Raw genomic sequence first — 15,733 nt, forward strand, 5'->3', positions numbered from 1 at the left:
TGTTAGTTGTTTATTTAATTTGTTACTTCACACTTATTTTTCTTAAAAATGTGTTGTTGGTTAAGGGCTTGTAAGTAAGTATTTAACTATTGTCACGTTCTGACCTTTATTCCTTTGTTTTGTCTTTATTTAGTATGGTCAGGGTGTGAGTTGGGGTGGGCAGTCTATGTTAGTTTTTCTATATTTTCTATTTCTGTGTTTGGCCTGATATGGTTCTCAATCAGAGGCAGCTGTCTATCGTTGTCCCTGATTGAGAAGCATATTTAGGTAGCCTGTTTTCCTTTGTGTTTTGTGGGTGGTTATTTTCAGTCTTTGTGTGTCTGTACCAGATAGAACTGTTTCGGTTGTCACGTTGTTGTTTTGTATTTTTGAAGTGTTCAGTTTCTTATTAAAAAGATGACCACGCTGTTCTTTGGTCCTCTCCTTCTTCCTCCCAAGGCAGCCGTTTACAACTATAAGGTCTACACCTTTGCCACCATGGCCTTTTTTTTGCCTTTACCTCCCTTATCTCACCTCATTTGCTCACATTGTATGTAGACTTATTTTTCTATTGTATTATTGACTGTATGTTTGTTTTACTCCATGTGTAACTCTGTTGTTGAATGTGTCGAACTGCTTTGCTTTATCTTGGCCAGGTCGCAATTGTAAATGAGAACTTGTTCTCAACTTGCCTACCTGGTTAAATAAAGGTGAAATAAAAATTTGGTGCATGTGACAAATAAAATTTGATATATGTGTACCTCAAGGTACATTATGTATATTTTGATAATTTTGAACCCTCTGGAACAATACTGTAAACTAACTGTAGCCATATTTCTAAGAGTATAGGTCTATATGTTTTTTTTGTGTAGGAAAGGTGCCTGGCTTGTAGACCAATTCAATAAAGGAAAGACCCCTCTTTACTCAAATCAGAGGTACTGTATCTATTGAAGATGTGTAGAGGAAATGAAGCATTCCCTCCACACTCAGGTCCGGACTAACCAAATCTGGGGCCCTGGGCAAGAACACTTTAGAGGCTCCCCTCTTATTGGTGGAGGAAAATGTTGCAGTTTTAAAATGAATTTACTGAAATTCTACACGTTTTACCATGGCTTATGCCGTGTTCTTATGCTATCTGAGTAACTCAAACTTTATAACAAAATCAGTGGGGTTGCCCTGGAGGTCTGGGTGCCATGGCATGTGCCCTTCATGCCCGGTTGGTAGGGCCTAATCCAGCACTGTCCATACTAGATGCCTAAGCTTGTTTTATTTTACCATGATTGAAAACTAAGAACTTATTAGTCTATACCCTATTTTTCTTTTTTGTTGTTATATAATATTTTGTAAATAAATGTAGGCCTATATTCAAATTATTTAAAAAATATATGTTGCTCTAGGCTTAGGCTACAGAAGTATCACACATATCAAGTGCTATTTTCATGTGAAAATATCATAGTACTGGATGCATTTACTTCATTGGTGTTGTTGGTGGCCCCCTTTATGGCAGTATGCAAGCCAGGCCGCATGTGCTATGGTTATGGTTATTTGATTAACTAATTCATGTGGGTACGTTTCTAAAAAATATATTTTGATTTGGGTGTTTGGTGGTGGATGTGTCGTTCACATGATGCCTACATCAGCAGCCTACAACAGATAACAAACAGATCATCATCATCCCAAGATCTCTGGGCGCTCCCTCTCCTCCAAGAAACATGAGAATAGTCTGATAAATCGACGCGCACGCCAATCTCAGCGTCAGCACCAGCGCTCGTGCCCTGGCTCTTTCTCGCATCTGTGCGCGTGCCTCACGCAGGTCTCTGGATCGTAGGTGATGATGGCGGTGGATGAGCAGCATCGCTGAGTTCGCTCCTCTGAGCTTTCTATGTTAATATAATTATAAAAACTATCGAATAATACAATTAGTCTCATTGGTCTCCTAACCAGAGACGATGGGCAACGAAGGAAGCATCGAGGGAAGCGGACAACCCGGAGAACCGGGCTCCATCTCTATGGTTGGAGCTCCCGGTTCGTTTTCAGCATCGGGTTCTGGACAGCACATCAAGCCCGCCAATGGTGCTGTTGCCGGGGGAGGAATGGGTGGCGGACCGGGGATGAATAGGTAAGACCTGTTATAAGCAACGGTGCAGTTGATATCAAGTATCAAGAACAATTATAGATTTCATATCCTTATACACTTGACATTGCATACGATGCTTTATATCTGCCCGTTGTGTAGTGAAACGATGCAGTTAGGCTTCGGCAGTTGGATTTTGACAAGCTTTTACAATTTACTTGTTTTTTGCCTATCATGGGTTCGCAGTTGGGACGTGTCATTCATATCATATAATGCGAAATGGGTAGCATTTCCCCTCCATCAAGTGTAATGTAATTGGTAAAAAGTACAACCATGAAATTATAGCGTTAGAGGACATGACCCTCCACTGAATTATAGTTTATTTCGAGGTTGTCATAAAGGATGCTCGAGCTCCTCCGTTTCCGCATTGGTGTTTCCATGGGAGAAGCTATTGCTGCTATATGTGTGTGTAGCCTAGTAGTAGTTCGGCTATCTAAGACATTCATGTCAGTGTCGCCACTCTTTCGATAATGTTGTGCAAACGACATCATCTTCAGATGTTGTGGGTACCAGCTCGCAACAGTGTCGGGATGCTTTGCAGAATGACATTCATAAGCAATGAATAACAAACATTTAATTTAAAAAAACATCGAATTATCAATCCTTTGATTATTTCGATTTTAACATTGTGTTGTAGAAAGACAGACATTCCTGGCATGATGATAATGTGTAGCCTAACCCAACATATCCATCATTATATAGCCTAATAGGCTAGACCAGGGGTTCTCAAAGTGTGGTCCATGGACCTCTTTCTCTCTGAATGTAACCGATTGGCCCAGGGTGGTGTAGGGCGTTTACATTTTATTTTTTTGTGTGCATGTCTCAATGCAATCTGGATCTCTAAAGACAGCTATTTGAGAATTTAAGCTCTGTCAAATGGTATTCTGAAACGCAAGGCTTATCTAAGCCATGTCCTATGGGCCATACACATTATAATCATAACTCCCTCTACTAATCTGTCCAATAATGAATATAATTTGAAATGCATGTATCTAGGCAATGGTCTTGCTACTTTAGGCAGTAGATATTATTGGACTATTGGAATGAATATCACTCGATTGGAGATTTTATCATTCTATTGTTGATGTTATCAATATTGGTGATGTTGGTGATTTTATCATTCTATTGGTGATGTTATCACTATTGGTGATGGTGTTTTTATCATTCTATTGGTGATGTTATCACTATTGGTGATGTTGTGATTTTATCATTCTATTGGTGATGTTATCACTATTGGTGATGTTGGTGATTTTATCATTCTGTTGGTGATGTTATCACTATTGGTGATGTTGCTGATTTTATCATTCTATTGGTGATGTTATCACTATTGGTGATGTTGTTCTATTGGTGATGTTTATCACTATTGGTGATGTTGGTGATTTTATCATTCTATTGGTGATGTGATGTTGGTAATTTTATCATTCTATTGGTGATGTTATCACTATTGGTGATGTTGGTGATTTTATCATTCTATTGGTTGTTATCATTTTGATCATTCTATTGGTTATGTTATCACTATTGGTGATGTTGGTATTTTATCATTCTATGTTATCACTATTGGTGATGTTAATTTATAATTCTATTGGTTATGTTATCACTATTGGTGATGTTGGTAATTTTATCATTCTATTGGTGATGTTGATTTTATCATTCTATTGGTTATCACTATTGGTGATGTTGGTAATTTTATCATTCTATTGGTGATGTTATCACTATTGGTGATGTTGGTAATTTTATCATTCTATTGGTTATGTTATCACTATTGGTGATGTTGGTAATTTTATCATTCTATTGGTGATGTTATCACTATTGGTGATGTTGGTAATTTTATCATTCTATTGGTGATGTTATCACTATTGGTGATGTTGGTGATTTTATCATTCTATTGGTGATGTTATCACTATTGGTTATGTTATCACTATTGGTGATGTTGGTAATTTTATAATTCTATTGGTTATGTTATCACTATTGGTGATGTTGGTAATTTTATCATTCTATTGGTGATGTTATCACTATTGGTGATGTTGGTGATTTTATCATTCTATTGGTGATGTTATCACTATTGGTGATGTTGGTAATTTTATAATTCTATTGGTTATGTTATCACTATTGGTGATGTTGGTAATTTTATCATTCTATTGGTTATGTTATCACTATTGGTGATGTTGGTAATTTTATCATTCTATTGGTGATGTTATCACTATTGGTGATGTTGGTAATTTTATAATTCTATTGGTTATGTTATCACTATTGGTGATGTTGGTAATTTTATCATTCTATTGGTGATGTTATCACTATTGGTGATGTTGGTAATTTTATCATTCTATTGGTGATGTTATCACTATTGGTGATGTTGGTGATTTTATCATTCTATTGGTGATGTTATCACTATTGGTTATGTTATCACTATTGGTGATGTTGGTAATTTTATCATTCTATTGGTGATGTTATCACTATTGGTGATGTTGGTAATTTTATCATTCTATTGGTTATGTTATCACTATTGGTGATGTTGGTAATTTTATCATTTTATTGGTTATGTTATCACTATTGGTGATCTTATCACTCTATTGTTGGATTAGCCAAATCAAAAATGTTATATTTGCAATATTCATGTTTAGATTTGTCAATATTCATATATTAGTGTAAGAAAATTGTTATTGAAATCAAAATTTGACTCCTATTTCCGAGTAGGCGGGAAATCTTCATATGACAAGCATCAACCATTTTTCCTTCTTAGCCCATACAAATATGCCTAAACCTCATGGAGTCTTAACGTAGGCCTGGGTAAGGCCAAAATGTCACAAATGTTCCAACTCTTAGGAATTATTTTTCAATTATGCTTTAAGATACAAATGCCAAATATATGTCAGCAATCCTTCCTCCAAAGTACCCTTCTATGTATTACATTTCGTGAAAATTCCCCAAATCATGGCCCTGTTTTGTTCTAGTTTCATTCGAAATCACCCTTATTACATTTACATTACATTTACATTTACATTTACATTTACCCTTATGTCACCTTCGTCTAGTCTTGTCATAACATTAAATGGACTACAAACAAACTACAAATCACAGTGACTATGGCTATTCTTGGTAATAAGTAGGCTTACTCAGTCTGTGTTGAGATGAGGTGTGCATCTTATCACACTACCGTGCTTTTGTGAGGACAGACGCTGGGAGACGGAGAAGCAAGTGAGTGAATATTTAATAAATAACGGACATGAAACAAAACAAGGACAGCGTCTGGATAAGGGGAACAAAACAACGTTAATGCAGACACGGGGAAGAAACTGAGGAAGTGGCAGATATAAGGGAGGCAATCAATGGTAATAGAGTCCAGGTGAGTCCCATGAAGTGCTGATGCGTGTAACAATGGTGATATGTTTGCATAATGATAGACCGGGGAGCGGGAGCAGGCGTGACAGCTTTTGCATTTGTAAGGATGTAGGCCTGAAGGTTTTAATCACAATATGTTTCTTAGATTTGCATGCATGGGCCCCAATTACCATGTTCATTATGACTGACACATAGATCAAATGTGTGTATGTGTGTCAATAAAGAAATCCCTCCCTTAAAAGAGCATCATACTAGGCTACTGTAGTAGGCTATAGCATCCCCTCCACTGCTCTATTAAAGCAGATATCTGAGCATCTAACCGATCGCTGCAGCTGTACATAGTCCATCTGTAAATAGCCCACCCAATCTACCTACCTCATCCCCATACTGTTTTTATTTACTTTTCTGCTCTTTTGCCCACCAGTATCTCTACTTGCACATCATCATCTGCTCATTTATCACTCCAGTGTTAATCTGCTAAATTGCCTAAATTGGCCTATTTATTGCCTAACTCCTCATGCCTTTTGCACACACTGAATATTGACTTTCTTTTTTTCTACTGTGTCATTGACTTGTTTATTGTGTTATTGGCTTGTTTATTGTTTACTCCATGTGTAACTCTGTGTTGTTGTCTGTGTCACACTGCTTTGCTTTATCTTGGCCAGGTCGCAGTTGCAAATGAGAACTTGTTCTCAAGTAGCCTACCTGGTTAAATAAAGGTTAAATAAAAAACAATTTAAAAGGCCTTGTGGCTCCCAGTGGTTGAGCTTGGTCCTTGTCTTAGTCATTGAAAAGGGTTTTTAAATAGTTGTGTGTGTGTGTGTCAGTGCCTTTAAATGCTTACCCAGCTGTTACAACTACCTGCGTTGAAACAGCAACCTTCATGGAGTGTTTGATGGTGTTGTTGTCTCTAACTGATTGTCCATGACCAGAGACACCATACTGATGACCTTAGTTTTGTCCTGGATGGTTCTTCCCACAAAGCTAAAAAGGGATTTGTACCTTCTTGACTTGATTGGATTTCTAGGCACTTTTTGTAATATAGCCTGTCTGCTCAGCTCTGACCTGTCTACCAGCATCCATCTGCAGGGGCCACAGGTGTCAGAGTCTCATACTCTGACTGCCAAACATGAACGATGAGAGAACATTCCAACCTCTACCATTTCTGACCCAGTCAGGGCAGCAGCACTTAAATTCCACAGATTTTCCTCAACATGACTCCTAAGTTAACAGTAGCCTGCTGTGATGATTTGTTCAGAGATGGGTATTATTCACAGTCAATAGTCCCATCCCTTTCAATTGGTTTGTTATGGCACATTAAACAGGCACTGTGGTGTCCTATTTCCGTCACTATGGTTTATTGCCCAAGAACAGCCTCTGCTTTTTATTCATACCCTTTCTATCTACAGTGAGTGAAAGCTGTGACCTCACAACCCATATGTCACTCAGCTTACCTTTTCTAAGAACTGCACTGCACCCATGGCAATTTAGAAGCTGCAGAGTTTTGCAGAGAAAAACACAAATAATGTACTGTTTTATTACCATGAATTTAAGTAACTGTATTTTCCATTCAGGAATGATTCCAAAGGTTTGGTCTAGGGCTGTTACGGTGACCGTATTACCACCACACCGGCGGTCACCAGTCATGACTGCAGTCAAATTCCACGTGACCGTTTAGTCACGGTAACTAGGCTTCTCCAGGCTTTGATGCTGCTGATGGTCATTAGTAGCCAACCAAATTTGATAACTGCCTGGTACTCAGCACTCTATTGTCCTTCAAACATTTCATGAGAACCTATGAGCTCATGTTGCGCAACATTTCTATAGGCTATGAAATTGTGAGAAAACAGAGTGATGGCCTCTATTAAAAAGAGTAGGATCCCATTAGCTTTCTATAGGCTAGGCCTACTATATTTATTTATCAACTTTCCTAATATTAAGCACATTGCTTTGCTTTACAACAGGAGTATAGCCTACAGTACCTGGCTGGCATGAAAGTGAACAACGGGAAAAGTGTCCTCCATTCGCTATATAAGTGCATAGATGACATGTATTTTTTATCCCATGTTCCAAGACAGCTGCATGATAATGGTTCATTCTTAATCAAAACTAATTTCACACATGTTTTTTATTTATTTAAATGTTTTTATTTATTTATTTCACCTTTATTAGTTCTAATTTACAACTGCGACCTGGCAAAGATAAAGAAAAGCAGTGCGACACAAACAACAACACAGAGTTACACATGGAATAAACAAACATACAATCAATAACACAATAGAAAAAAAGTATATATACAGTGTGTGCAAATGAGGTAAGATAAGGGAGGTAAGGCAATAAATAGGCCATAGTGGCAAAATAATTACAATTTAGCAATTAAACACTGGAGTGATAGATGTGCAGAAGATGACTGTGCAAGATACTTGGGTGCAAAAGAGCACACAAAAAATAACAGTATCGGGATGAGGTAGTTGGATGGGCTATTTCCAGATGGGCTATGTACAGGTGCAGTGATCTGTGAGCTGCTCTGACAGCTGGTGCTTAAAGATAGTGAGGGAGATATGAGTCTCCAGCTTCAGTGATTTTTGCAATTCGTTCCAGTCATTGGCAGCAGAGAACTGGAAGGAAAGGCGGCCAAATCAGGAATTGACTTTGGGGGTGACCAGTGAAATATACCTGCTGGAAGGCGTGCTACGGGTTGGTGCTGCTATGGTGACCAGTGAGCTGAGATAAGGCGGAGATTCACCTAGTAAAGACTTATAGATGACCTGGAGCCAGTGGGTTTGGCGACAAATATGAAGCGAGGGCCAGCCAATGAGAACATACAGGTCGCAGTGGTGGGTAGTATATGGGGCTTTGGTGACAAAATGGATGGCACTGTTATAGACTGCATTCAATTTGCCGAAGTCAAGTGTCGGTAGGATAGCCTAGGGGTGGCAGGGTAGCCTAGTGGTTAGAGTGTTGGACTAGTAACCGGAAGGTTGCAAGTTCAAACCCCCGAGCTGACAAGGTACAAATCTGTCGTTCTGCCCCTGAACAGGCAGTTAACCCACTGTTCCTAGGCCGTCATTGTAAATAAGAATTTGTTCTTAACTGACTTGCCTAGTTAAATAAAGGTTTAAAAAAAAAAAAAAAAAAAAAAAGGATGAGGGTGTGAAGGATGCTTTGTTGCAAAACAGGAACACAATTCTAGATTTAATTTTGGATTGGAGATGCTTAATGTGAGTCTGGAAGGAGAGTTTACAGTCTAACCAGACACCTAGGTATTTGTAGATGTCCACATATTCTAAGTCAGAACCGTCCAGAGTAGTGATGATAGACGGGCGGGCAGGTGCTGGTAGCGATTGGTTGAAGAGCATGCATTTAGTTTTACTAGCGTTTAAGAGCAGTTGGAGGCCACGGAAGGAGAGTTGTATGGCGTTGAAGCTCGTCTGGAGGTTAGTTAACACAGTGTCCAAAGAAGGGCCAGATGTATACAGAATGGTATCATCTGCATAGAGGTGGATCAAAGAATCACACACAGCAAGAGCGACATCATTGATGTATACAGAGAAAAGAGTCGGCCCGAGAATTGAACCCTGTGGCACCCCCATAGAGACTGCCAAAGGTCCGGACAACAGGCCCTCCGATATGTGAAGACAACATTGAATTAAGAATGGTCTGATAGTTGACAATATTAGCCTATTACTTGTGAATGATGTATTATAACTTGTGAATTATACCCAACGTGTGAAATAAGGCACATAATAGTGCATGTCTTATTTTTGCAACTTTTTCAAATCATAGTTGCACACCTCATATAGCCTAGCCCATAGGTCTATACAGTGCAAGTTTGGTACTGCCAAGACTCTTCCTAGAACTAGGAAAAGGAACATGACAGCCCGCTTGGAGTTTGCTAAAAGGCACCTAAAGGGCTCTCAGACCATGAGAAACAAGATTCTCTGGTCTGATGAAATCAATATTGAACCTTTTGGCCTGAATGCCAAGTGTCACGTCTGGAGGAAACCAGGCACCACTGATTACCTGACCTATACCATCCCTACGGTGAAGCATGGTGGTGGCAGCATCATGTTGTGGGGAAGTTTTTCAGGGGAAGGGACTGGGAGACTAGTCAGGGTCGAAGGAAAGATGAACGAAGGAAAGTACAGAGAGATCCTTGATGAAAACTTTCTCCAGAGCTCTCAGGACCACAGACTGGGGTGAAGGTTCATCTTCCAACAGGATAACGAGCCTAAGAACACAGCCAAGACAAAGCAGGAGTGGCATCAGGACAAATCTCAATGTCCTTAAGTGAGCCAACCAGAGCTTGGACTTGAACCCGATCGAACATCTCTGGAGAGACCTGAAAATAGATGTCCAGCGACGCTCCCCATCCAACCTGACAGAGCTTTGGAGGATCTGCAGAGAAGAATGGGAATTTGCAAACATTTCTAAAAACATGTTTTTGCTTTGTCATTATGGGGTATTTTGCTAATTTTATTGGTCACATACACGTGTTTAGCAGATGTTATTGCGGGTGTAACGAAATGCTTGTGTTTTTAGCTCAAACAGTGCAGTAATATCTAACAAGTCATATCTAACAATTTCACAATACACACAAATCTAAAGTAAAGGAATGGAATTAAGAATATATAAATATTTGGACGAGCAATGTCAGAGCGGCACAGACTAAGATACAGTAGAATAGAATATGGGATGAGATGAGTAATGCAAAATATTTAAACATTATTATTAAAGTAACTATTGTTCTGTTATTGAAGTGGCCAGTGAATTAAAGTCTATGTATTTAGGGCAGAAGCCTCTAATGTGCTAGTGATGGCTATTTAACAGTCTGATGGCCTTGAGATAGAAGCTGTTTTTCAGTCTCTCAGTCCCAGCTTTGATGCACCTGTACTGACCTCGCCTTCTGGATGATAGCGGGGTGAACAGGCAGTGGCTCGGGTGGTTATTGTCCTTGATGATCTTTTTGGCCTTCGGGTGCTGTAGGTGTCCTGGAGGGAAGGTAGTTTGCCCCCGGTGATGCGTTGGGTAGACCGCACCACCCTCTGGAGAGTCCTGCGGTTGCGGGCGATGCAGTTGCCAACAGGCGGTGAAATAGCCCAACAGGATGCTCTCAATTGTGTATCTGTAAATGTTTGTGAGGGTTTTAGGTGACTAACCAAATTTCCCCTGCCTCCTCAGGTTGAAAAGACGCTGTTGTGCCTTCACCACACTGTGTGGGTGGACCATTTCTGATTCTGTCAAGGCTCAGGAGAAGACCCAGATGTAGACAGTTTTGAAGTAACAAAACAGGGAGGCAGGCAAGCGACATGTCAAGGGCAGGCCGAGGTCAGTAGTCCAGAGCAGAGTCCAAAAGGTCCAAATGGCATGCAGGCTCAGGGCAGGAAGAGGTCAGTAATCCAGGGTGGTGTGGCAAGGTACAGAACGACAGGCAGACTCAGGGTCAGGGCTGGCAGAATGGTCAAAAACCGTGAAAGCTAGAAAACAGGAACTAGAGCCAGAAAGGAGCACAGGAAAAAACACTGGTAGGCTTGACTAAACAAAACAAACTGGCAACAGACAAACAGAGAACACAGGTATAAATACACTGGGAATAATGAGGAAGATGGGCAACACTTGGAGGGTGGTGGAGACAAGCACAAAGATAGGTGAAACAGATCAGGGTGTGACAGTTTCGGTGTGTGTACATTGATGAGGGGATTTTTAAAAATACATTTTTGAATAAGGCAGTAACATAACAAATAACTTATTTAAATTAAGCACATTAATTTGCTTTACAACCAGCGTAGAGCCTAACTGGCATACATACAGTTGAAGTCGGAAGTTTACATACACCTTAGCCAAATACATTTAATCTCAGTTTTTCACAATTCCTGGCATTTAATCCTAGTAAAAAACCCTTGTTTTAGGTCAGTTAGGATCACCACTTTATTTTAAGAATGTGAAATGTCAGAATAATACAAGAGAGAATAATTTATTTCAGCTTCAATTTCTTTCATCACATCCCCAGTGGGTCAGTGGTTTACATACACTCATTTCTCCAAAAAGTACCATCTTTGTCCCTATGTGCAGTTGCAAAACTTAGTCTGGCTTTTTTTTATGGTGGTTTTGGAGCAGTGGCTTCTTCCTTGCTGAGCGGGCCTTTCAGGTTCTGTCGATATAGGACTTGTTTTACTGTGGATATAAATACTTTTGTACCTGTTTCCTCCAGCATCTTCACAAGGTCCTTTGCTGTTCTGGGATTGATTTGCACTTCGCACCAACGTATGTTCATCTCTAGGAGACAGAACACGTCTCCTTCCTGAGCGGTATGACGGCTGCATGTTCCCATGGTGTTTATACTTGCGTAGTATTGTTTGTACAGATGAACATGGTACCTTCAGGCATTTGGAAATTGCTCCCAAGGATGAACCAGACTTGTGGAGGTCTACAGTTTTTTTCGGAGCTATTGGCTGATTTCTTTTGATTTTCCCATGATGTCAAGCAAAGAGTTTGAAGGTAGGCCTTGAAATCCATCCACAGGTACACCTATAATTGATTCAAATGATATCAATTAGCCTATCAGAAGCTTCTAAAGCCATGACATAATTTTCTGGAATTTTCCATGCTGTTTAACCTGTTGCTTCTACTCGGGACGCTTGCGTCCCAACTAGAGCTCTGGAAATGCAAATGCGCTACGCTAAATGCTAATAGTATTAGTTAAAACTCAAAAGTTCATTAAAATACACATGCAGGGTATCGAATTAAAGCTACACTCGTTGTGAATCCAGGCAACAAGTCAGATTTTTAAAATGCTTTTCGGCGAAAGCATGAGAAGCTATTATCTGATAGCATGCAACACCCCAAAAGACCCACAGGGGACGTAAACAAAATAATTAGCATTTCGGCGTTACACAAACCGCACAATAAAATAGAAAACATTCATTACCTTTCACCATCTTCTTTGTTGGCACTCCTAGATGTCCCATAAACACTATTTGGGTCTTTATTTCGATTAAATCGGTCCATATAAAGCCTAGATATCGTTATATGTAGACTGTGTGATAAACGAAAAAAACATTGTTTCAAAACGTAACGTCATTTTTTAAAATTCAAAAAGTCGACGATAAACTTTCACAAAACACTTCGAAATACGTTTGTAATGCAACTTTAGGTATTAGTAAACGTTAATAAGCGATAAAATTCATCAGGAGGCGATGTAAAGATCATTAGCTGTCCGTCTGGAAAAATGTCCGGCTAGAAACTCAACGAAAATATCCGGTCCTAGACCGGATTAGATACGGTGTCCTGCATGTGTTTGACCAAGAAAAAACTCGAAGGGAAATGACAAGACTCTAGACACCGTGTGGAAGCTGTAGGTACTGCAACCTCAGTCAATTAATTGTGGTTCACCTTTATCAATGGGATCAAGTAGCGCATGGATATATTTTCCCATTTTCAGTGATCAGTTTTTCCTGTGCTTTTCGATGTAAATGCCGTTCTGGTAAAGCCACAGCAGTGATTTAACCAGTTTTTTAAACGTCTGAGTGTGTTCTATCCACACAGACTAAGCAAATGCATATACTATATTCCTGGCATGAGTAGCAGGGCGCTGAAATGTTGCGCGATTTTTAACAGAATGTTCAAAAAAGTAGAGGGTCGACTGAAGAGGTTAAAGGCACAATCAACTTAGTGCATGTAAACTTCTGACCCACTGGACTTGTGATACAGTGACTTATAAGTTAAATAATCTGTCTGTAAACAATTGTTGGAAGAATTACTTGCGTCATGCACAAAGTAGATATCCTAACCCATTTGCCAAAACTATAGTTTGTTAACAAGAAATGTGTGGAGTGGTTGAAAAACGATTTTTAATGACTCCAACCTAAGTGGGTGTAAACTTCCGACTTCAACTGTAGGCAGTGCGCAAGTTTCATAATTTTCACCATAAAAATGCACCTTTATGATAAAAGCATTACATACATAATCGCATTTGTGGTCACTTTTGAGAACAGTGTTTTCTCGCTATTTGATTGCATTTTGGAACATTTGCGCTTATAGCCTACTGCTGTGTGCACATTGCTAGTGAAGAAGTAGCCTAATAGTTCATCAACATTTTAAGCTAAACGTTCTGATCTGTTGCATCTGCCTCATTCCTTTTACATTTTTTTTGATGCAAGTAATTGTAGTAGTTTGGGATCTATCGCATCCCACAACTGTCACAGAGTATGTTTGAATATTTATTTCTCACTCAGAATAGAAAAAGGTCAACTTTGTACTATGGGGGATAGTAGATTGACATAGGCTAGTGATTTTGCTGTTGGTTAAGTCTACTCATCTTGTTGGCTGACAAAAAGTAGTCTAAATGTGAACAGTTCTAACATCTTCAATATAGTCCTCGGAATTCAATAAGTGGGACGCTGCAGTTGAGTTCCTGATGTGTTTGTCTTCACTTGTAGCCTAATTCTTAGCTGAGATGGAAGGATCCGATCACATGACAGGCATTGGCTAATAAGAATTGAGATATCTGAGCGAGCCATGTGTGTGAGATGTGCTTCGGAGCATGGCAGCCAGGAGAAGGGAATTATAATTATATAATTATTCATTCCAAGCGACTGGTGAGAATATTATCAAGTGCTTGTCAAAGTGTGTGCAGCCTGCACAAGAAACAAATCAGAGCTCATGCCTTTTATTTAACTTCATTCAAATCATTAGAGCCGCATCATGCTGCCTTAGAATGTATTAAAATCAAAACATATAACCCAACGTTTGTATCACAACTAAAGTTGCATAAATAGCTCTAAATGAAGCATATAGGAGGACCTATTTCTTTGTTAACCGCTCAACACAGAATAGCCGCATGAGGGCACTTCCTTGGAAATTGTTTGGAGAAAATATCCTTTCTATTTTATTCAGCTATGTTCAATTGTATTTTTCATAATATAAAAAAATAAACAATTATTCCACACATTTCTAAGCAAATCTTGTCTGCTAAATGAACTAATGTAGCCCACAGCCATATGGCGCTAGCCACATCAGGACCTAATATAAGGACAACTCAGAGTATGCTATTCTGTTCTTCTGAAATAGACTACATTTTCTTCATATCATGTTTCTTTAGACCTGTCTAAATGAAATAATGGATTTATTGTGATGGTGTAGGCGATATTAAATGGATTTATTAGACTTTTTAAAATGTTGATGTTCCAAAGGTCTGCATCACTGGCTTGTAGGCTATGCGTTGGAAGCCAGGAATTGTGTGTTTATGTTAATTAACTGTCAGGTAAAAATGTGGGTGAAAAAAAAGACGAAATTCCCTCACATTGATGACTTTTTGCAAATCCAATCAGTTTTCCACGTTGATTTAACATCATCACATTGAATTTATGTGGAAACAATGTTGATTCAACCAATTTTTGCCCAGTGGGTTGATTGTAGGGTGTGAGTGTGATGCTGCTGCTGCCTACTACTTGGCTGGTAGTAGTGCACTACAGAGGGTGGATGGTACTGTAGCAGGGCACTACAGAGGGTGGATGGTAGCAGTGCACTAAAGAGGGTGGCTAAATGGGAGGCGGAAGGAAAACCGACTCTCAGCCAAATCCTTTGGCAGTGTTCATTAAGCAAGCTTTTGTATCAAGTCTGGGACTGCTCTCCTGCTCTTCGTTTATCTGAGCCTTGGAGAATGAGAGAGGCTTGCCTATTGTCGGAGAGACAAAGAGAGAGGATTTAGGTTTTATTTTAAGCCGAAAGGACATGTGTCTCCTTTGCTTCTCTGTTGTTCTGTAGCCGTCATCTCAAAGTTAATTTTTCCTGGTTGATTTAATTATGTTGAGGCGCAGAGTGGTGATTGCAGTCCGACCGACGCCTGTCTCAATGTGATAATTAGTGAAGAACAGTTTCTATCATACAGGAAGTGGAGACAAATGTGTGTCATATCCATGGTTATCATGTCCATATACTGTACATCTTTGTCAAACATAGATTTGAGAGATTCTATCCGATAAAGATCAACATGCTTTTTAAAATAATGTTTCTTGATCATTGCTTTCAGTGGACTGTAAAACATGATGTGAATGTAATATTATTAATATATTAATAATAGATAATGGTGAGGAGTTAGTTGTTATACCAGGCTGCACTCTAAGAAACACTGCTGCTCTATATGAGTCTCTTTCCTTTTCTATCCTTTATTTTCCTGTCATACCACTTCCACTCAATTTCTTCAATTCACTCTGGAATCACTAGTACATTGACACTTAAGACCGAATACATAAACATTAACAGTGTTAAAAGCACTCCTCC

At 39.3% G+C, this 15,733-nt stretch overlaps 1 protein-coding gene across 1 annotated transcript in view; it reads left to right on the top strand.

The window, feature by feature from the left end:
- Positions 1–1,928: 1,928 nt before the first annotated feature.
- Positions 1,929–15,733, top strand: part of LOC115102191 (protein bassoon-like) — a 180,762-nt gene continuing 166,957 nt past the window's right edge. Inside the window, 1 exon segment of the mRNA XM_065005358.1 lies at positions 1,929–2,098. Within this exon segment, the coding sequence (XP_064861430.1) occupies positions 1,929–2,098 (170 nt within the window).

Source organism: Oncorhynchus nerka, linkage group LG20 (assembly GCF_034236695.1).
Source record: "Oncorhynchus nerka isolate Pitt River linkage group LG20, Oner_Uvic_2.0, whole genome shotgun sequence".
NCBI classification, from domain to species: Eukaryota; Metazoa; Chordata; class Actinopteri; order Salmoniformes; family Salmonidae; genus Oncorhynchus; species Oncorhynchus nerka.